General features: G+C 40.9%; 1 protein-coding gene across 1 annotated transcript in view; it reads left to right on the top strand.

Annotated features, from left to right (window-relative positions):
• The window catches only part of CDKAL1 (CDK5 regulatory subunit associated protein 1 like 1), a 618,432-nt gene that overhangs the window by 580,374 nt on the left and 13,668 nt on the right, over positions 1 to 24,390 (top strand). Inside the window, 2 exon segments of the mRNA XM_043508315.1 lie at positions 1,196 to 1,279; positions 6,119 to 6,283. Coding sequence (XP_043364250.1) covers positions 1,196 to 1,279; positions 6,119 to 6,283 — 249 coding nt within the window.

The raw sequence follows: 24,390 nt of genomic DNA, 5'->3' as shown, positions 1-24,390 counted from the left end.
CAGTTTGCTGAGAAGCTGTAATTTGAAGAATGCATTTGTCAAACAAGTCAGAAAAAATCCAGTCTACGTTCAGATAAAACGTTCAGCTACAATTGGCCCAAGCTAAAAATGTGGATATGAATATCCCTGAGCTAGGGAAAAGTCCAGATCTAAACTTCTTAAAGCAGCATAAGAATGCATCAAACCAAAACCACTCATTCAAACATCTCTGAACTTTAAGAAAATTCAGGTCTTGATCTGTACTTGATTACTCAGGCCTATCTCTAAATACATTTGATTCTCCATGCTCAACTTTTTGGCAATGTCATAAAATATGATTGGTGCCTTTTAAAAGATATTATTCACAATGGACCACGTTTGGAGATAATAAATATGTTATAGCTTTTTTGTCCTGTGTTCGTACTCCCTTGAATGTTATTGAATCTGTGTGTGTTGTTAAAAGATTTCCTCCTCATAGTCAGTCTTCTTAATCCAGGATTGAAAATCTGTGATGACTAGACCTATTGCCATGGGAACGAATGTGATGTCACAAATGCAGCATTGTGATATCGCTGAGGAGGGAGGAGGAAGATGGGCTGTGAAGGAATAAACCATTTTTGTTTACACGCTGTCTTGTGCAGAAAATGTGGTTAAAGAATTCTGAAAAATGTGAAAGGGTGAATGGACTTGTTTTATCCTTCTATATCTGGAGGTTTTCCACAGTATCACAGTTACTCATCACTCACAGATGGTTATTACTATTTCATTGTGTCATGAAATTTCTGCAAATTTGGATCTGACAGCAGCCTGTGACTAGCTCATTTTTAAAAATTATTGCAAATAATACAGAAAGATGCTGGGGCTTTGTTTGCTTTTGTGGGGTTGTGGACAAAGGTGTATATCTAAAATATTTTAATTTCTGACACCCTATTCATAATAAGGGGAAAAAATTGGATTGACTTTTTGCATTGAAGTTTCACATTTGAACAAAATGAAATTACCACCATGCAATTTCAAACTATGTTAATTTCATGTAATCAAATAGTCAATATTATCTTACAGGCAGTTTAATTCATTTTATTTTCTTGTTTTAGCTGCTAAATTAGCCAAAATTTCCTCTGTTAAATTCAAGAGGAAGTTTCTGGAGCATCTTCCTTCAAGGAGTATTTTATGGGGTTTTACTCTCCGACTCACTTCTTACCTTTCTATTTTCCAGGTTGGCGAGAGACAGAGAGTTCTAGTAACAGAAGAATCTTTTGATTCCCAGTTTTATGTTGCTCACAATCAGTTCTACGAGCAGGTACTGTAAATAATAAACAAACAAAATTAAAATCTCAATAATTTTCTCTTTACTTTCTGGTAATATCCCTAAACCAGTCCAACAGTAAAAGTGCTACAGTTCAAAAGACAGGCAAAGGAAAAAATGCTGCCTGCCAAGAGGAGTACAACTATCTAGATCGGGGTCTCAAACACACGGCCAATGGGAGCTTCGGGGGAGGTACCTGGAGGAGCGGCTAGGGCAACACACAGAGCCCCATGCCCTCCCACCGCCCCCGGTCCCGACCGCTTCCCAGAGCGGCGCGGGGGCAGGGCAGAGCAGTACCCACCCCCCCGAACCTCTCCTGCAGCCAAACCCCCTCCCCTGAGCCCCCTGCTGCACCCTGACCCCCTGCCCTAAGCCTCCTGCTGCACCCAAACCCCCTGCCCTGAGCCCCCGCCACACCCCACACCCCTACTGCACCCTGACCCCCTGCCCTGAACCCCCTGCTGCACCCCATAATCCACCCCCTTCCCTGACCCCCCCGCCACACCCCGCACCCCTTCTGCACCGCAACCCCCTGCCCTGAGCTCCCTGCTGCACCCCACACCCCTCCTGCATCCCAACCCCCTGTCCTAAGCCCCCTGCTGCACCCCAACCCCCTGCCCTGAGCTCCCTGCCACATCCTACACCCTTCCTGCACCCCAACCCCCTGCCCTGAACCCCCTGCTGCACCCCATACTCCGACCCCCTTCCCTGAACCCCCGCCACACCATGCACCCCTCCTGCACCGCAACCCCCTGCCCTGAGCCGCCTGCTGCACCCTGCACACTGACCCCCTGCCCCATCCTCACCCGACCCCCTCCTGCACCCCACACCCCTCCTGCACCCCAAACCCCTGCCCTGAGCCCCCTGCCACACCCTGCACTTCTTCTGCACCCCCTGGGGGCAGGGAGGGGGCAGAGTTGGGGTGGGGATTTCAAGGAAGGGGGTGGAATGGGGGCAAGGAAGGGGTGGGAAGAGGCGGGGCAGGGTCTCACGGAAGGAGTGGAGTGGGGGCAGGGCCGGGGCAGCGGCAGGGGGGTGGTCAGTGGTGCGGCCCTTGGTCCAATGTACTAGTCCTCATGTGGTCCTCATGGTCATTTGTGTTTGAGACCCCGATCTAGATTCATTAATGGGGATTCTGCATTGTGGTGTGTTGTAGCTGTCAAAATACCATAAATGAATTTAAAAATATTTAATGAATATTTGTGTACATGGATACACACAAAAACTGATGATTTCCAGTAATCTTTCAGATAGCCCTTCTGGACAATGCAATTTGGCAAAGTCTTTGTTAAAAAAGAATAGAAAAAAGGCAAGAAAGATTTTGATTCAGAAGGAGCTTTTGCCTCTCATGTTTAGACTCATAGCACTTCAATCTTAAATATATGCAGTTTGTTTATGGAATTTGTTTTTAAGTATTTGCTTGCAAATTAAATCCTTCCACGTAGAACACAACCCTTCTGAACTACAGTATCTGCCTCACAAAATTATCAGCGTTACTTAAATGCAGATAATTTGCCTCAGACAATAAGGGTTAATTTAGTTTTCTTGCAATTGTCTGTGTTTCACTTAGTTTTTGAAAAAAAAAAATGTTAAGCAGTATTCCTGAGTATGGTGTCTCAACTGCCATGAGAGAGGGAGAAACTATTGGTGATGACTGTGTATGCTGCACATAATTTAATTTACTTTCTTTTACTGCCATATAACATTGCAAGCACCCGGCTGATTTTCTGCATAGTGTATGGTAGATCTCTTTCAGCATTGTGTCACCACTTGACCTGCAAGTTTGGGTGCCTTACAGCGCTTTGCTGCAGTAGCTCCCAGCCTGGGATGCTCACAGCAAGCCTACAGTTCACATGCAGTTCACGCTCTGAGTGTCTGTGTGCTAGGTAGCCCTGTCTCACCAAAGACTCTTAAGTAAAGAAAAGAATCATGGGATAAGAGGCAAGGTTCTCATGGATCAGTAATTGGTTAAAGGGTAGGAATAAATGGTCAATTTTCACAGTAGAAAGAGCTACGTAGCAGTGTTCCCCAAGAAACTGTACTGGAACGAGAAATGATCTGGAAAAAGGGGTAAACAGTGAGTTGGCAAAGCTTGCAGACAATACTAAATTACTCAAGATAATTAAGTCCAAAAGCAGATTTTGAAGAGTTACAAAGGGATCTCTCAAAACTGGGTAACTGGCTCACACAATGGGAGATGAAATTCAGTGCTGATAAATGCAAAGGTAATGCAGATTGCAAAACATAATCCCAACTATGCATACAAAATGATGGGATCTGAATTAGCTGTTACCACTTGTAAAAGATCTTGGAGTCATCATGGATAGTTGTCTGAAAACATCTGGGCATTGTGCAGTGGCAGTCAAAAAAAAGCTAACAATGTTAGGAACCATTAGGAAAAGGATAGATAAGACAGAAAATATCATAATGCCACTAAATAAATCCATGGTACGCCCACCCTTTGAATACTGCATGCAGTTCTGGTCACCCAAACAAAAAAAGGTATATTAGAATGGGAAAAGTACAGAAAAGGACAACAAAAATAATTAGAGGTATGGAACAGCTTTCATATGAGGAGAGATTAAAAAGATTGGGACTTTTCATCTTGGAGAAGAGATGACTGAGGGGAGATATGATAGAGGGCTATAAAATCATGCATGATGTGGAGAATGCGAATAATAAGTATTGTTTTTCCCTTCATGTAACACATGAACCAGGGATCACCCAATGCAATTAATAGGCAGCAGGTTTAAAACTAACAAAGGGAAGTACTTCTTCACACAACACACAGCCAACCTGTGAAACTCATTGTCAGAGGATGGTAGAAAGGCCAAAAGTATAACTGGGTTCACAAAAGAATTAGATAAGTTCATGGAGGATAGATCCATCAATGGCTATAGCCAAGATGGTCAGGGACGCAATCCATGCTAGAAGCTGGGACTTGACAATGGAGCAGATCATTCGATAAATTGCCCTGTTCTGTTCACTCCCTCTGAAGCATCTGGCACAGTCACTGTTGGAAGACAGGATACTGGGCTAGATGGACCCAGTGTGGCCATTCTTCTGTTCTAACTTTTATGCAAGAATATTAATGATCAGTGAGTTACTGGTTTTTCAATGACACGTTACATGACACCATTTAGATACAGATTATACAAAAATGTGTTGGTGTAGTGAGTATGTCAGGCCTTAGAAGAGTTGCTGACACAGAGTAGTAAATCACAAATAGGCCTCTCTGTCAAAAACACTTTGGGAAATTAGGGCCACATGTTTAGCAATTTGGATTTAAGTGGTTAAGTAAATACACTTTTGTTCCTGGTTGTTCCTGATACCACTTTAGCTCAATTGTAGGTTCCCTGTTGTTAAAGTCTTTGCTGTACCATTTGTTCTTGAAGCAAGAAAAACTGCTCCAATGTATTTAGAAAGATCTCATTTCTCTTGCTTTACCAGCAATAGTATAAATTGAGCACAAGAGTTGGAAGAGTTTATAGTATGTGGTCCATGTTCTGTGACATTCTCAGGGAATTAGAAGATCCTGCAGTTTTGTAAGATCAGGAAAGTGTGGCTTTGGTCTCTGTCCTCGGGGCATGCCCATCTCTTCTCAAATGTGCTTGCTATGTGTTAGGCACCTCAGCTGCAAAGGCCTTTATGATTATTTTTCGTGTTCTCAGTATATTTTTATGATAATTGGTTATATTGAAAGAACCTGCTTTACAAAGAGAGTGAGGATGTTGTTATTGTTTTAATATTTATTCTAGCATAACACCAATGGTATGTCTACACTGCAGTGTAAGCCCAAGGTTAGTAGAACTCAAATTAGCAGACTCGGGGTTTCTTAACATAGGGCTTCTTAACCTAGGACTTAAGTGTCTACGCACATTTGTAACCCAGGTTAGGAGTTGTTGAACCCTGGATCCCAGCCTGGGACTCCAGAGTCTACACTGAATTATGTGGGCCAAATCCAACCACCCATAGCCCAAACTTTCTAGCACTCTCCCAAAATGTTGCTGCTCTAGCCGTTTGGTGCAGTGTGGGAAAACTTGATTGTCCACCAAACTTGACTGTCCAGAGGACAAAGAAGGTTGACCCATGAGATTGTGGAATTCTTTTGGCAGACTTGCAGAGCATGAGTCCAGTGGGGCTACATGTACACTGCAAAACAACAGGGCTTGACTGCTGTGTCCTGGCTTGACTCAAGCTCAGACCCTCTACCTCCATGGGGTCCTGGGACCCTGGGTGTGAGCCCTGAGTTAGTGCAATTTGTGTGTAGATAGAAGAGGGGTTAAGCCTGAGCCTGCAAACCCTGGGCTTACATTGAAATGTAGACGTATCCCAAGAGGTCACAATAAAGATAAGGGTGAGGCTCTCTATAAACACATGTGGACATTGTTTATGCCATGAAAATCTTACAGCTGAAGAACCAATAGGTTATCATGTAATAAAGAGATGAAAACAGAAAGATTTAGAGACATCTAGTAGAGTTATCTTGAGCAAGTAACCTTCGGAGGTGTTTGGATCTGATTCCTGATCTAAATTTTGCACCTCATACCCACCTCTTTTGTCTGCCAAAGGTATTACTCAGGCAATTAAGCATAGTTAAAAAGAGTAGACTTAATGCTGAATAGCTCTTTGGGAGTACAAATGGGAGATATTACCCGACAGAGACTTTTAGGAGGAAGTAGAGCATGCAGGTGAATGAGATTTGAGTTTTTCAGGTTTCACACTGACCTTTCACCAAAACTCTGGTTTCTGAATGAAATCTGTGGTGACTTGAGTCCTAAGATATTCAACATAGGAAATATGTCTGTACCATCTGAACAATTTCTTTTAAAGGTTCTCGTGCCAAAGAACCCTGAATTCATGGGTAAAATGGTAGAAGTGAATATTTATGAAGCAGGGAAACATTTTATGAAGGGGCGGCCAGTGTCAGATGCCAATGTGTTCACTCCATCCATCACCAGACCGCTAGCAAAAGGACAGGTTTCCGGTATAACAGAGGTGAGTAAAAGACATTTTCTCCTTTACTACACTAGTAAAACAGCAGCTGTTCAAGAATAATGATTCCAGGCTATGTTTCTGTTTTCATTTATAGTTCCCTTTTTATGTATGCATGAAGTTTTAATCTTCTGACAGTTTGAAATCTGAATTTAAAAGATGTTTTTGCTAATGCCCATAGCTTTATTTTTTTGCTCGTAAAGACAATAATCTTGTTTCTTGTTCCAGAATGTAACATAGAAAAATAAATTATTAGCAGGGAAAAGATTCAACACCGGTGATTTATATAATCTAGTATATCTCTAACCTAGTAAACTTTAGGAAAGAATTGTGTATTTTTCTTTATCAAAATATTTGTAATATAGAATACATTAATTTTAGGCCTGTATTAAAATACCTCAATGTACATCATTCCAGAGGTTCAGATTTTACCAGTAGAGAGAAGTATTCTATACTTCTAACATATTTGATCAAAGCTAGACAGCTGATTTAGTCATGCAGAGAATATAAAACTTTTTTTAAAGGTAACTTTATCCTGTATTTTATACCTTGGCAAATATGGCAGTTTGCCAAGTGTTCTCTTGCATGTCGTGGAGCTCCTGTTGTAAAAGCTGATGGAGTGTGAAATGAAAATGTGTATCACATTTCTAGGCATCATTTGATGTCCTTTCTCCAGCAGAATTGTTCGGCGCTCCAAAAATATATGTAGCAGTAGTTTAGTGTATGGAAGAAAGATACCTGACAATTTATTTGATCACCTTGCTGCTTTTTCCTTTTTACAGTAAATTGTAGACAAGTATTAATAAGAAAAAACATTTCAGTCATTGTTACAGTTTGAGATGGTTGTTTTAAAATGGACACTTATGGACTAATACTCATAAGTTAGAATGGTATCTTGACGGGGTTTGGCTGTGGAAAAACAGTACAACAGTGTAATAAATCTGTACATGCAGTAATGTGTTTGACACATCATAAAACATAAGTAATAACTGCAGTGTGTTTGTGTGTGTGTGTGTGTGTTGGGTTTTTGGCCTGGCATAGGACTGTTAAGGGAGTAAGCAGCCAAAATCTCAAAGTGTCTGATTGGACTTTATAACTACTTAAACACGGCTGTTTTTTTCATCACGTTTTTTTAAAATAATCCACTGGAACAGAACCAGAGTTGTCATTAAACTGAGTATGTGCTGCGAAAAGCCTGTAGCATGGGAATGAGCAGACTGAATGCTGACTGATATTTTATATATTAAAAGAGAGAGGAAAATTATTAGAACCAACATAATTCAAGTGGTTTCAAAACAACTATGGAGATACAGGTTCTCAGGTGATGTGCTACTATCATTTGACCAGCTCCTGTACTGTCCAGATGCAAGGCAACAACAGGGATATGAAACACTAAATGGCTTTCAAAACTTTTTTGGCTGATTGAGTTTGTTCCTGTAAGGCGTCGTATTACTCATATTTTCTTTACTGGACATGTTAAGAAAAGACTGCATGACCTAGAACTGTAGCTACCTGTGTCGTCTTCAATAGTGGGAAGCTAAATCTGACTGTTTTGAACCATGCTTCCGTCATTTTATACTTCCTGCAGTTAGTTTCAGCATTTTCCACTAACAGATGTTTCTCTAATACTCAGGAGATGATTCTGGTACTTTCTTTACATACCCTGCTAGGAAATGCATAGGATGGCACTCTGGTGGGGTTTTTTTATTTATTGCTTTTACTTGGAAGAACAGATACTCTTAATATTTATTATTAGGGTTGGGTGTTTGGCAAAATTTTGAGGGATAGTTTTTTTTCCCCCCACGGATCTGCTTGAGAAAACCAATTCTAGCTCAGAATTTTTGTGCAAAAACTGCATGACAGCCATCTTTGATGTCTTTGGCTTATGGAAAGAAAACAGGGAGATGTATGTGTGACTGTGTGTTGCTCTTTACATTTATAATATGTTATATTCATATGTATGCACACAACAGATGGGGGGAATGGAAACATCTTGGAAAATATATATTCTGATTCTGCCTCTAGAAGTGGAACAGGGTTCTGCAATATTGCCAACCTCAAGAGATCAAAAATCATGAGATTGGCCCCCAAAATCATGGGAATTTTTTGTTTTGTTTTTTAAATCAGGTCATGTTTTTAGTGCATCTTTTGTCTCAACTCTCCTCTACTTTTCTGCCAAAGTCTGTGATAATTTCTGGTTGAAAAGTCAGCCTTTAATGCACACAAATATGGACACCTCTCTCTGGCTGCTGACATAGAGACTCCACTTACCCTTTCCTCGACCCTAAGATAGAGGAACAGCCATTCATTTCTTATTATTACTTTGATTCTCTCCCCTTCTAGTTTATTTTCTTTGATAAAAGAAAGATTGGATGGTAAATAGCTTGAGAACCACTGACCTACTTAATGAATCATGACTCTCACTCACATATAGAACTTATAATACTTTTTAGGGTTGATGAGTTACAGATATATATATTAAAAAACTTTACATTAATTCCTTCTTTCTGAATTTAGCTGAACAGTGTGTGGATGAGTATGTCAGGAAGGGGGGGTCTTACAAATAATGAACATTGTACATTGTATGCAACAGCAGAAGAGAAATATGCTTCTGCTTATGTTTATGTAGTACTTCAGTAAAAGAACAAATGAATTCACAAGTAAGTATGAAATAACTAATCCGTGTTAGCTAACGGACAGTTGACCAGTAACCAGCCTCCTTGGGGAGAACAGTGTTATGTAATGTCTCTTCATTAAATATTTTTGAATAAGTGTTGTAAGTACTTGTAATATTCCAAAATTGACAGTGTTTCAGTGCAAAGACGTATTCATATAAGCGATAATGTCACAGTAAAAAACAATAAGAAAAGGAGTACTTGTGGCACCTTAGAGACTAACAAATTTATTAGAGCATAAGCTTTCGTGAGCTACAGCTCACTAAAAACAATGTGGGCTTGATTTAGCCTTCTGCAAGAAGTAGCACTTCCCACCCAAACTTTTCTGCCCTTGAGACTGGGCCTCACACCCCACCCATGCTGCCTCTGCTGTAGACCCCCCCTGCCACAACCCTTTCTTCATGCCTCCCCCCATCCCACTTTACCCTATTCCCCCAAATCTGCCTCCCTGCTGCCCTTCCTCCCCCTCATCCTCTCCATCCACCTTTCAGTGTCTCTACTGCTCCTCACAATTCCCTGCATTGCCTCCTGAACCATACAATGGCAGTCATTTTGCCTGTGGCCTGGCTTCAGTCTCAATCAAAAGAGTGGGAGGTAGCAGCTCACTTTATTAAGGGCAGCCTCACTTTCACATGCAGCAACACTGTAGGGACCTGGCAGCCATCTTGCTAGCTTCAGCCCCATTGACAGTAATAGGAGATAATCATTATATTGAATAAAAGAAAATTCATGAGTGGACAGCTTTTCATCATGTGTTCATCAGACACATTAAAAAACACCTCAAAATCTCTACAGTTGCAATAAAATTATGTGAGTTGGCAATACTAGACTGTACCAGTTTTTGAAAGAGGAAATACAAAACTCATGCATTTTGATTAGCTTTTCCACAGTTACAACAAACAAACAGTATGTGGGATGGAGGAGAAATTTTAAATGATGCTTGTACAAAAATTCAAATGTACAGCCCTCTTCCCTCCTGCCTGCCCAACCCCTTCCACATACAAACAGGCTGAGCCAGTTTTGAGCTTTCAAGGAGTTGGCAGCTGTAAGATGGTAACCAGCTGCCAGATGGTTCTTTTATGAGCCATCAGACATCTGTCACTCAGCATAACTGTCCCTGAGACAGCTAGAAGCTCTTGTAGTTAGAAGCCTGTATCTTGCAGCTGGCAATGCAAGCAGCTGAGATACCTAGGGGATTTGAGGTAGATTTACATACAGTGTCCCCAGTATTGGTCCCTCTTCTGCTTCTGTCAGTGGTCCTCTCATTGCAAATTTCTCTTCTCATCCTTTAACTGTCCATTGGGATGGAACAGGTTTTCAAATTGGCAGCCATTTGAAGAGGCATCTGAATTTAAATTTAAATATAGGTAGTCTGGAGCAAGAGGAGTGAATAAGAAGGATATAGGTCCCATCTCAGTGAAGCACTTAAACACATGCTTAACTCCCAGTTAAATCAGTGAGACTTCAGTACATGCCTTAAAGTTAGGCACATGCATAGTGCTTTGCTGAATAGGATGGAGTGCTGACTTAGGGCCATGACAGTGGTGATTGATGGCTACAGATATTACAGTGCAGCAGCAAAGAAAATATGTTCTCCATAGTGTACCATAAGCATTATTTAGTGTTACAGTGTATGTTTCAGTGGACTCACCAAAAATATGTACTGTTTTGAAAGAGTTTACTGTTTCCAGCAATACTCCCTCTTTCTGCTAGAAACAGAAGAATATTTCAAAATTGTACACATTAAGAGCAAACAATATGACAAAGAATAATTTTTTACAATTGAAAACCTCAGAATGCAAAGTTGCATGTAAAAGCAAGCTGCAACCCAGCCTGAACACAGAAAAACTGCATATAAATTGTATCATGGGAGAAACCTTAAACGGTGCAGAATGTAGATGACTGTGAAACTGTGTGGAGTGGAGCTGGACTGCTCTCATTGGAAAAAGAAATAGAAGCCTATTCCCTGCATAACCTCCAGCAGTTTTCCATGATTAGCTCAGAGAGAGCACTCAAACTACAATTCAAAATGAACCAAAATGGCTTCTGCTTCACTTGACAAACATGGGTGAGACTCAGGCAATCAGGGAACCAGAGTCAGTGTCATGTAAGTTGTGACCAGTCACCATTGACCATGCTTGAACTTCAAAGAGGTAATGCAAAAATTTCACACAAACTTTCATACAGATTTTACTGATATCATAAAATGTTCCTAATTTAGTAAATATTTTTGCCAACTCATAAGCCGACAAAGTTTGAAGGAATATTTCACGCAGCTGTTTGTTGCTTTTTTTAAAAAATGTTTAAAAGTACATCTCATTTATACATAAATGGAATACATGTTGGTTAAGGATAATAAAAGCATCCTCTCACAGCTACCCTCTCCATCAAATATCACCCTTTTAGAAAAAGCCTGAGTAAATAGATGGGCCTGGCAAAATGCCCTGAAGTTCAACCACCTCTGGCTCTGTTGGAAAAAGGGAGGAAGTGAGCCTCAGAATCAAGGGCTCTGAATGTAAGAATGCCCAACCTTCATGTGAACAGATCTAGGGACTGTAGTAGATGTGTTATATTCTAAAGCACTGCACAGCTGTTATCTGGACCAAAATTTTACCTTAAAAGTAGAATTTTTAGTAAGAGCCACTGACAAGTGTACAATTATAGTGATTCATAGGAAGATTAGTTTCAAACAAGTAAACTATGATGATTACATTCTTCCCAGAAAAAAGAAAAGGAGTACATAAGAAAGAAAAGGCACCTTAGAGACTAACAAATTTATTAGAGCATAAGCTATAAGGTGGATAGAAAGTTGGCTAGATTATCGGTGGGCAGTGATGGCTCTATGTCTAGTTAGCAGCTGGTATCAAGTGGAGAGCCCCGTAAGTTAGTTCCTGCCTTTTCTTCAAGGTGAGAGGGAAGTCTGGCAAGTGCTGCTTCTTGCAGAAGGCTAAACCAAGCCCACATTGTTTTTCCTGCATTGCCAGCAGATCGAGGGATGTGATCGTTCCCCTTTATTTGACATTGGTGAGGCCTCATCTGGAGTACTGTGTCCAGTTTTGGGCCCCACACTACAAGAAGGATGTGGAAAATTGGAAAACGTCCAGCGGAGGGCAACAAAAATGATTAGGGGACTGGAACACATGACTTATGAGGAGAGGCTGAGGGAACTGGGATTGTTTAGTCTGCGGAAGAGAAGAATGAGGGGGGGATTTGATAGCTGCTTTCAGCTACCTGAAAGGGGGTTCCAAAGAGGATGGATCTAGACTGTTCTCAGCGGTAGCAGATGACAGAACAAGGAGTAATGGTCTCCAGTTGCAGTGGGGGAGGTTTAGGTTGGATATTAGGAAAAACTTTACTAGGAGCGTGGTGAAACAGTGGAATGTGTTACCTAGGGAGGTGGTGGAATCTCCTTCCTTAGAAGTTTTTAAGGTCAGGCTTGACAAAGCCCTGGCTGGGATGATTTAGTTGAGGATTTGTCCTGCTTTCAGTAGGGGGTTGGACTAGATGACCTCCTGAGGTCCCTTCCAACCCTGATATTCTATGATTCTCACAAAAGCTTATGCTCTAATAAATTCGTTAATCTCTAAGGTGCCACAAGTACTCCTTTTCTTTTTACCGATACAGACTAACACGGCTGCTACTCTGAAACCATTCTTCCCAGATTTCTCCTGGTTTAGATTGGTGTAAACTCTGCTCTAGCAGTAGAAAGTTGGCCAGTGCAGGATATAGCCATGATGGGAATTTACATCTCATTGTGCCAGATTATGTGCCATTTCATCAAAGGCCATAAGCAAGTGCCTAAATCCAGTTAAAATCAATGGGACTTAAGTATATGCTTAAGGGCTTTACTGAATCACGGTCCTAATGAATCTAGCAAAATGTCTACATTCTTTGGGCATTTAAATTAAATTTTTTTCTAGTTCCAAGCAAACTTGTCATGAATTATTGCCTGCAATCTTTTTTTTTTTAAACAGATAATGCAAATGTGTATCTTAATTCTACAATTAATGATTAGGTTGAGTTTCATAAAAGAAAAATATAATGTAAAGCTATAGACATGATATCCCTACATGTATGTACATAGGACCTGATTCAGCAAAACACTTAATGTGCATCCCTATTCAAAAGAACACTTAAGCAAGCATAACCATGTGCTTAAATGATGTAACGAATAGAGATTGACTTAATCATGTCCTTAAATGCTTTGCTGAATTGTTCCCATGTTATTGCTGTGCATACTGAGTTTACTGTCAATGCTTAATAAATAATATATCAGGAATAAGCATCATAACTGTATGACAATGGTCCGAATGTTATTTACCTTTTAAGTAGCATTTCATGTGCTTCATTAAATTGCATTAAGTAAGTATGGGTTAAATCTTGTCATAGATCTATGGGCCTGCTTAAACTCTTTAGGGGCTTTTCAGCATAAAAAAACCAAAGGAATGCACAAGTTTCCTACTTAAGGATTAACCTAAATCAGAGCACCCGTAAGAAAGCAAGTACCTGCAAGAGAACTGCTCTGTTAGAAATTCAAACAGGAGGAGTTAAAACTTATGACTACAAAAATGATTCCACTTGTTTACACAAGCTCTGTGTCATGAGGAGGACAAGTGAAACAGTTAGGCTGCAAGCTGAGGAATTTATAATAGTAAAGAACAATGTTAATGGTCTCAGGGAGAAGCTAGGGGCAAGGCTGACCGTCATAATTGACTATATCACCATATACAGATCCGCTGAGTCTGAGATCCCTTTGGTGGGAAATTTTCACCATATGACAAAATGGTAGAAAGGAAAAGATATTTTTTTACAGAAAAAGACTATCTGAATGTATAGGCATGCTGATTTTGGGTTTATCATAACTCTGGTTTTCTTAATATGCCTCAGTTCCCCTTCCTCTTGATACAAATTTAGCTATCGCTTCAGTCAGCTGATTTATACACTGTTTCAATTGCTATCCATGGTAACTTGTTCCATGTGTTTTATTACCCTTTGTGTGAACTAGTTCTGCCAGAGCTCCATATTTATAATGTTTCTCATTTCATAATTCTTAACTTGTTCCCTAGGTTAAGACTTTTAAAAATAAAAAAGGATCTTTGGGAGAAGTGAGCAGCAGCCAGAAGAGAAACCGGGGGAATGAGCTTCCCCAGTGGTTGGTCAGTCAGTCAATCTGTCTTTGTCTGTTTATTTCATGGGATCTGGTGACATTTCACCTCAGGATGTCTCTCTAAACTCTAGAAGAGCTTCACTCTCACAGTCAGCAGAGATGTTTTTTCTAGTCACTTAGCAAAAGGTGACCCTTAAACTTAACCAAATCTGATCTCTGCTGTCAGCAAACAGAAAAGCCTTGTTTATAGGTTGCCAAAAAGAACAGTCAACAAAGCATGGTTTAAAGGGGAGTCTGATTTTAGGGAGAAAGTGCTCCCTTACAGGCAAACTAATATGGAGATGGGAAAAAATACACTCTCTACTAAGAAAAGGAGTGCTTGTGGCACCTTAGAGACTAACAAATTTATTTGAGCATAAGCTTTCGTGAGCTACAGCTCACTTCATTGGATGCATTTGAAAATGCATCCGATGAAGTGAGCTGTAGCTCACGAAAGCTTATGCTCAAATAAATTTTCAAATGCATCCAATGAAGTGAGCTGTAGCTCACGAAAGCTTATGCTCAAATAAATTTGTTAGTCTCTAAGGTGCCACAAGTACTCCTTTTCTTTTTGCAAATACAGACTAACATGTCTGCTACTCTGAAACTCAAAGGAGTCCCAGAGAACAATGAGATGGAGAACCTAAATTCATCTATAGAAACCCTATTTAGAGACTTACTTAGAAAGGATGAGAATTCTCTTATATTAATCAATAGAACTCACAAAACTCTACCTCCACTGAAGATTATCGGAAAGAGTGGACCTATTTCACTGTCCTGGGGCAAACATATAAAATTTTATAAGGACGTCTCTTCCCTCACCTTGAAGAAAAGGAAGGAACTAAGTTGCAGCGGCACAGGAGCTAGCAAACAGAGCTCTAAACAGGGGAGTTTGAGTGGGAGTTCTGTTGGAGGAGAAGGTAGTTGTACTTGGTTTTGTATTTCTAGTATTTGTATTTGTGTGTGTGTGTGTGTGTGTAGGGGTTTTGTGCTGGGAGAGCAGCTGAACCTGATTAGGGGGTGGGGCTTTGTGCTGAGAGAGCAGCTGAGCCCTGCCTAGGGGGTGGGGCTTCTGACTAGGGGCCCTATAAAGGTAGCCAGCCAGTCAGGCAGTGGCACAGACAGCTGCAGCGGCACAGGAGCTAGCAAACAGAGCTCTAAACAGGGGAGTTTGAGTGGGAGTTCTGTTGGAGGAGAAGGTGGGAAGGTGATGACAGATATGGAGGCAGCTGTGGGAGTGACTCCTGTAGTGGAAGACACATTGAGGATGACTGAATGTGGAAGCTGTGGTATGTACATGATCCTGGAGGGGGGAACCGGTAAGAGTTTTTTCTGCATGAAATGTTGTCTGATAGAGCTGATGGAAGAAAAGATCTGAGGTTTGGAGATGCAGGTGGAAAGTCTGGTTGAGTTTAGGAAGGGGTTTGAGCAGATGATGGAGCAAAGATATGAGGTATCTGAAGGGAAAAGCTCAGACTCACGGATGGAAGCAGGGCTGGGGAATTTTGAGGGGAGACTGGGTGAGGAAAGTGGTCAGTGGAAACACGTGACTCAAAGAACCAGACAGAGGAAAAGATGGGCTAGTGAAGGAGAAATAGAGCTTAGGAACAGGTTTGCAGAGTTGGAAAATGAAGAAGGGGCTCAGCAGGTACTTGTTGAAGGTGGAAGGGTAAGGAAGAAGAGAAGAGAGGCTAGTCCTATAAGAAAAGCGGAAGAGTCAAGGGAGACTAGACCAAATATGAGCCCCAGGAGGATACAGGATGGGTTGAAGAAGATTATAAGGGAAAATAGGAGTGGAAAGTACTTGCAGCCAGAGGGAACAGGGGAGAGACTGGAGAATAGCACAGTCACCAGGAAAAGGCAGGTCTATGTGATAGGGGACTCTTTATTGAGAAGAATAGACAGGCCTGTAACTAGAGCTGATCCAGAGAATAGAAGGGTGTGCTGTCTTCCGGTGCTAAGATACGGGATGTAGACCTGAGGTTGAAAAGGATCCTAAAGGGAGCGGGAAAGAATCCCCTAATTATCCTTCATGTGGGAACAAATGATACGGCTAGATTCTCACTGGAAAGTATTAAGGGAGACTATGCTAGGCTGGGGAAGACGCTTAAGGAAATTGAGGCTCAGGTGATCTTTAGCGGGATCCTTCCTGTTCCTAGAGAAGGGCAACAAAGGTGTGACAAGATTATGACTGTCAACAGATGGCTTAGGCAGTGGTGCTATAAGGAGGGCTTTGGGATGTATGGCCACTGGGAGGCATTCACAGACAGAGGACAGTTCTCTCGGGATGGACTGCATCCGAGTAGGGAAGGAAATAGACTTCTAGGATCGAGGCTGGCACAACTGATAAAGAGAGCTTTAAACTAGGAATTAGGGGGAGATGGATGGGAGATGTCCAGGAAATCTCCACGCCAGATTTTATCATTGAGAGGGAAGAAGACGAAGTAAGAAAGGATACAGCTGTGGGTAGGAGAATGTATATAAGGAGCGAGGGTGGTGTGGATACTAGTCTAATAGGTTATACTGGCTGTAGAATAACTGTGCCTAATAGGGTACAAAATGTGAGCGAGGCCAAAGAGCAAAAATTAAGATGTTTATACACCAATGCGAGGAGCCTAGGTAACAAAATGGAGGAACTAGAGCTACTGGTGCAGGAAGTGAAACCAGATATTCTAGGGATAACAGAAACATGGTGGAATAGTAGTCATGACTGGACTACAGGTATTGAAGGGTATGTGCTGTTTAGGAAAGACAGAAACAAAGGTAGAGGTGGTGGAGTAGCATTGTATATCAATGATGAGGTAGAATGTAAAGAAATAAGAAGCGATGCAATGGATAAGACAGAGTCCGTGTGGGCAAAAATTACATTGGGGAAGAAAACTAGTAAAGCCTCTCCTACGATAGTGCTTAGGGTGTGCTATAGACCTCCGGGATCTAATTTGGATATGGATAGAGCCCTTTTTAATGTCTTTAATAAAGTAAATACTAATGGAAACTGCGTGATCATGGAAGACTAACTTCCCAGATATAGACTGGAGGACCAATGCTAGTAATAATAATAGGGCTCAGATTTTCCTAGATGCGATAGCTGATGGATTCCTTCATCAAGTAGTTGCTGAACCGACTAGAGGGGATGCCATTTTAGATTTAATTTTGGTGAGTAGCGAGGACCTCATAGAAGAAATGGTTGTAGGGGACAATCTTGGCTCAAGTGATCATGAGCTAATTCAGTTCAAACTAAATGGAAGGATTAACAAAAATAAATCTGCAACTAGGGTTTTTGATTTCAAAAGGGCTGACTTTCAAAAATTAAGGAAATTAGTTAGGGAAGTGGATTGGACTGAAGAACTTATGGATCTAAAGGTAGAGGAGGCCTGGGATTACTTTAAATCAAAGCTGCAGAAGCTATCGGAAGCCTGTATCCCAAGAAAGGGGAAAAAATTCATAGGCAGGAGTTGTAGACCAAGCTGGATGAGCAAGCATCTTAGAGAGGTGATTAAGAAGAAGCAGAAAGCATACAGGGAGTGGAAGATGGGAGGGATCAGCAAGGAAAGCCACCTAATTGAGGTCAGAACATGTAGGGATAAAGTGAGACAGGCTAAAAGTCGAGTAGAGTTGGACCTTGCAAAGGGAATTAAAACCAATAGTAAAAGGTTCTATAGCCATATAAATAAGAAGAAAACTAAGAAAGAAGAAGTGGGGCCGCTTAACACTGAGGAGTGGAGGTTAAAGATAATCTAGGCATGGCCCAATATCTAAACAAATACTTTGCCTCAGTCTTTAATAAGGCTAAAGAGGATCTTGGGGATAATGGTAGCATGACAAATGGGAAGGAGGATATAGAGGTAGATATTACCATATCTGAGGTAGAAGCGAAACTGAAACAGCTTAATGGGACTAAATCGGGGGGCCCAGATAATCTTCATCCAAGAATATTAAAGGCACCTGAAATTGCAAGCCCATTAGCAAGAATTTTTAATGCGTCTGTAAACTCAGGAATAGTACCGAATGATTGGAGAATTGCTAATATAGTTTCTATTTTTAAGAAAGGAAAAAAATGTGATCCGGGTAACTACAGGCCAGTTAGTTTGACATCTGTAGTATGCAAGGTCCTGGAAAAAATTTTGAAGGAGAAATTAGTTAAGGACATTGAAGTCAATGGTAAATGGGACAAAATACAACATGGTTTTACAAAAGGTAGATCGTGCCAAACCAACCTAATCTCCTTTTTTGAAAGAGTAACAGATTTTTTAGATAAAGGAAATGCAGTGGATCTAATTTACCTAGATTTCAGTAAGGCATTTGATACCGTGCCACATGGGGAATTATTAGTTAAATTGGAGAAGATGGGGATCAATATGAGCATCAAAAGGTGGATAAGGAATTGGTTAAAGGGGAGACTGCAACGGGTCCTACTGAAAGGCGAACTGTCAGGTTGGAGGGAGGTTACCAGTGGAGTTCCTCAGGGATCGGTTTTGGGACCAATCTTATTTAATCTTTTTATTACTGACCTTGGCACAAAAAGTGGGAGTGTGCTAATAAAGTTTGCAGATGATACAAAGCTGGGAGGTATTGCCAATTCGGAGAAGGATCGGGATATTATACGCGAGGATTTGGATTACCTTGTAAACTGGAGTAATAGTAATAGGATGAAATTTAATAGTGAGAAGTGTAAGGTTATGCATTTAGGGATTAATAACAAGAATTTTAGCTATAAGTTGGGGACGCATCAATTAGAAGTAACGGAAGAGGAGAAGGACCTTGGAGTATTGGTTGATCATAGGATGACTATGAGCTGCCAATGTGATATGGCTGTGAAAAAAGCTAATGCGGTTTTGGGATGCATCAGAAGAGGCATTTCCAGTAGGGATAAGGAGGTTTTAGTACCGTTATACAAGGCACTGGTGAGACCTCACCTAGAATACTGTGTGCAGTTCTGGTCTCCCATGTTTAAAAAGGATGAATTCAAGCTGGAGCAGGTACAGAGAAGGGCTACTAGGATGATCCGAGGAATGGAAAACTTGTCTTATGAAAGGAGACTTAAGGAGCTTGGCTTGTTTAGCCTAACTAAAAGAAGGTTGAGGGGAGATATGATTGCTCTCTATAAATATATCAGAGGGATAAATACAGGAGAGGGAGAGGAATTATTTCAGCTCAGCACCAATGTGGACACAAGAACAAATGGGTATAAACTGGCCACCAGGAAGTTTAGACTTGAAATCAGATGAAGGTTTTTAACCATCAGAGGAGTGAAGTTTTGGAATAGCCTTCCAAGGGAAGCAGTGGGGTCAAAAGATCTATCTGGCTTTAAGATTCTACTCGATAAGTTTATGGAGGAGATGGTATGATGAGATAATGGGATTTTGGTAAGTAATTGATCTTTAAATATTCAGGGTAAATAGGCCAAATCCCCTGAGATGGGATATTAGATGGATGGGGTCTGAGTTACTATAGAAAATTCTTTCCTGGGTATCTGGCTGGTGAATCTTGCCCATATGCTCAGGGTTTAGCTGATTGCCATATTTGGGGTTGGGAAGGAATTTTCCTCCAGGGCAGATTGGAGAGGCCCTGGAGGTTTTTCGCCTTCCTCTGTAGTATGGGGCATGGTTGACTTGAGGGAGGCTTCTCTGCTCCTTGAAGTCTTTGAACCATGATTTAAGGACTTCAATAGCTCAGACATGGGTGAGGTTTTTCATAGGAGTGGGTGGGTGAGATTCTGTGGCCTGCGCTGTGCAGGAGGTTGGACTAGATGATCAGAATGGTCCCTTCTGACCTTAGTATCTATGAATCTAAGTTAGGACCGTAGGGCTACTGTAGAAAATCATGGGGGGGAGGGGTGAAGAGGGGCTTCCTCTTTATGCTACGCTTTATTTCTAAAAAAAACCCACAGCATTTTCTTATGTAGGAGACATAGATCTCTGAAGGACCTGAGGATAGAATTTGATCAGGAAGATTTGGAAGAAAATAGCCATAGTGAGAGATGGAAGCCTAAGAGCACATAGAACCTGGTAAAACTGAAGCTTACCTGAATAAATAGAGAGTGCATCCAAAAGAAATCCTACAGCAAAGAACTTTCCATTATATGTGTCAGTGTAACAGGGTTGGCACCCACATCTCATGAGTGCCCCCTTCTGGTTGGGCATGTCTGCAGTCTTTAGTTCTGGTGTCCCCTTTTGGTGGTTCTCAGGCAGGTTTGTCAGTGACGCAGCATTCCAGCCAAATCACTCTGTATGTTAACCAGCACAACCCCATTCCGCGGTATACGGTCCACTGGGGCCTGTCTCTCTCTAGCACCCCTCCCCTCCAATTTTGGTTTTTAAGTAGTGCAGCTCTGGTTTGGGGTTGTATCCCCAGAACTTCCTCTCTGGAGACACTATCTTCCTATAGCCCTCCCCAGACTCAGTCCCTACTCAATCCCAGCAACCAGCCAGGAGCTCCCTCAGTGCTACCACAGGCCCTGCTGCTCTTCCAGGCAGCAAGACCTGCAGTCCTTTCTTCTCCAAGCAGCAACTAACTAGTGCTCAGCAGCCTTTTATATGGCCCTCTTGGGCCCTGATTGGCTGCTTCGCCAACAGCCACTCTAGCCTGCTTGCAGGATCTCTCCACTGCTCCTTCCCTGAAATGGGTGTGGCAGAACCCTGAGACCTTTGAGCCTAGTCCACCCCATCACAGTCAAATTGTAAATCAGAAAAGTGTGGTGTAGGGAGTAGGGAGATCCATTTCTATATTGTCTTTGATTTGTTTTTTCATGAGTAAATAAATAAAATAATAAATAAAGCAGATTAAGTTGCTTTCCTTTTTTTGTGGCAGGAGGGGACCCCTCAGCTAATAGCTGGAGAGAGGGATAGGAAGGTGAGGGAGATGGATAAAAGGAAAACAGAAAAGACAAATCAGACACAATACTCCTTAGCCCTAAGTGGAGGAATACAATATGTAGAAAGGAAAGACAGCTTAGTTTTAAAAATAGTTGAGGAGGTATAAATCTTACCAACCATAAATAGATTTTTTAAGATTGTAGTGTAACATGGCTTATAATCTTGCAGAAAAGATGAGTGGGTAATTTATCCCTGTGAGGGTTTTGGTTTTTTTAACTTTCTGTTCTTCATTTTCTCTCCTTTATGGATGCAAACTGAGGTCTATTAATTTGGTCTGATTGTTCCCAGTAATTGGTAACATTTTAAATTGGACAAGCAGCCAGGCAAGTAGTCCTGGAAACCAAATAATTATCTGTTCACAGGATCTATAATGGATACATCATATTATCTTTAAATTTCTGGTTGTGCACGGGCTAGTACTACAAATGTAGCATTAAAGGTTGTGGGTCACCCAACTATGTGCTTATATTTCATTATGTTGTGAGCATTTTTTTTATAAAGCGGAACATTTGTTTGGAATATGCAGGCTTTCAAAACTTTGTTTTATGAGAAAATATCACCTTCTCTTAACAGATTATTGGAAACTTAACTCCACATTAATGACATTTGCTTGTGACTATGGTAGAATAGGTTGTTCAAAAAGCTGATGAGGAGTTTGATAGATCCCATTGCTATAGAGCTGAGCAAAGCTGCTCACCTATAATGAATGAGAAGCTTCATTTCCCACTCATCTCTACTGACTCTGAATTTCTTTTCTCCATTCCCTTTTCCCTCCAAGTCTGATGTTCTTTGGCTGCGACTAGCACTCAAATCCGTTAATTTTATCAGCTTGGATAGGTTACAAACTGTTGGTTTGGACTCCAAGAAAAATATATCACTGTTGCTGCATTAGACTTAAATTTGGCAAAATTTCTTAACATTTCTCACTATCCAAGAATGGATGGTTTTCAGCACCAACTTAAAAAAATAAATAAAAGGGAAATTTATTTTCTTGCTGTATAAAATGCTTATTCAGTGAGTTGGATTATATTTAATAAAAATCGGTACAGTATTCAAAAATGTTTGCATTGAGTGGTATAGAACATATCATTCTTCTGCTCTTGTGCTATCTCCCTCTTTCTGCACTACAATCTAGTGCAGTGCAAGGCATCCAGCTGGTTACTGCTTTTACATGTATTAATCAGTTTTATTTAATGTGTTACTCTTGTTCCCTGCTGATTATAAATAGAGGTCATGTTCTATAGTGTTAAATCCCTATTGATTAATCTTTTTTTCTTCATGTCTTCCAAATACTGGAACAAAGCCATCTATGAGTATTTAGAAAAATATGTTGCCTCAGAATGTTAAAGTGTGGTTCTACTCTGAAAAGTGACTTTGTAAAAATGGCATCATGGTGCTCTCTATATATCGATTTTCAGTGACCTATAGATTACCTGCTCTTGGGTACGAGGAAAGGAGGATGAGTTGGTGTGTTTTGGGTTTTGCTTTTTCTTATTTGTTTTTTTGGAATTGGAAGTCCAGCAAAGCTCAATCTGGGATCTGAAAGTCAAGATGGATTCTTTCTGGCTAATTTGTCACCAGCAGAATAGTTTTTGCCATCAGAATTTAGCTAGCAATTCTCTTGATCATGCACAAGATGGAATAGAATATGTCTCATTGCCTCAGAACTGGACAGGTCCTGCAATGCTAAAAGGAATAAAGTGGTAGCAGGTTCATATAGTTAAGGGGCCATTTTTATATAATCATTTTCAGAGTAGAACTGCGCTTTAAAGTATGAGGCAAGAACTTTTATTTCTCGTGTAGTGCCCTGATCCTACATGTTTTATTCATTCAGAACTCCTAGGGCAGTGGTCCCCAAACTTCTCAGTGTGTCCCCCCCTTACCCCTGTCTGCACACCTCCCCTGGGCTGGGAGCAGGGATGTGGGTTGGGGACGCGGACCAGGGCAAGGGGACTGAGACTGGGGCCAGCAGCCCAGGCCACAGCTGCATCCTCCTCTGTGTCCCCCTGGGGTGGCATGTCCCACAGTTTGGGGACCTCTGTCCTAGTGGTTTCACTAGAGGAAGCCCTGCAGCTTCAGGATCTAAGATTGTAACTCTACTGAAGGAAAGTCAGTTTCAGATGAAAGTGGGTATATTTTGGTTGGTTTCCTCTTTATTTCCAGAAGGATAGTGTTATTTGGCTGGATGTCATCATGTAATCCATTCAGATTATGTAATTTTTTTAATCCTATGCTGCCTGTGTAGTTAATAGGAATAGAATATGAGTTCGAGGTGATGATTCAGCTGTGGATCAATTTACAAAATATGGAAGGATATGAACACACCAGTCATTTTTTCCTCCCACCTCAAGGGAAGACGTTAGGGCTAAATGTCACTTCTAATTTTGCATTTTATTTCTGTTGCCTGAGTGTATGTCTCATTTTTAGCTTTGTTGCCTACACAAATTCAGTGCCAATTGTATTTTCACATTTCAAAGCTGCCTTGTGCCTTCTGCAGCAAAGCAGTGAGGGCCAGAGGGTGGGGTCTGTCCTTTTCTTCACACGTACAAAATTAAAAATTACCTAGCAGTGTATTACCAGTTTTACAAAACACTCTTCAGCTCTCCTACTGACATGCAAGGATGATTTTTAGGATTTTTTTCCGGTATGAATTTTAACTGGAAGACAGTTTAGATAGAATGTAAAAGGTCTTTTTTTTCCTAATAGCACTTTACTACTAAATATTCCATTTTATACATTCACCGAGTGTTAATTAGCTTTTAGCATTAAAAATAAAAAGGCAACAGCCGCTAATTTTCTCATTCTGTCTGCTCCTTTTAGAGGTCAGTTATTTCCAACCATCTGTGCCAGAGAAAGGCAGTATGGATTTGATATGCATACCTCTCCTAAGAATGGGAATTGGTTCTCGGAAAAGACAAAGATTGACCAAGGCCATTCAGCAGATGTTTATATTACAGTGCTACTCATAGTGTACATTCATATCCTCTCCTTTCTCTCTGCTGGTTGGTGCTCCAATATAAGATCTTATAACTAGTATTGCACTTTTTAAAATACTTCTATATGTTGATTGCATATGGAACTACAAATGTGAATCGTGTTTCCACCTTGTCCTCATCCATCCAGGACTTTGATCCTAGTAATGGCTTCACATGTATACTTAAGCACTGCCGCACAAAAAAAGCATATTGACCTTTTGAAAGGAAACAGAGGTTTAAAAGAGTTACATAACTTTCTCTCTTAACAGACAAAATGTCAGCAGGAGATTCAAGTGTTCTGGGTATTTTATACACACTGCTGATTAGTTGAAGTTCTGCCCCTTAAAAAGTTCTTTAAGAATTTTTCCTCTCCATTTATTATTAATTTCAAAAAAACCATTGAAGTGAAAGGGTTTATTGCTATGGCAGCCAGTTTTGA

The sequence above is a fragment of the Dermochelys coriacea genome, chromosome 2 (genome assembly GCF_009764565.3).
Source record: "Dermochelys coriacea isolate rDerCor1 chromosome 2, rDerCor1.pri.v4, whole genome shotgun sequence".
Classification (NCBI taxonomy): Eukaryota; Metazoa; Chordata; order Testudines; family Dermochelyidae; genus Dermochelys; species Dermochelys coriacea.
The sequence above is the reverse complement of the archived record's forward strand: the minus strand, read 5'-3'. Positions and strand labels throughout refer to the sequence as shown.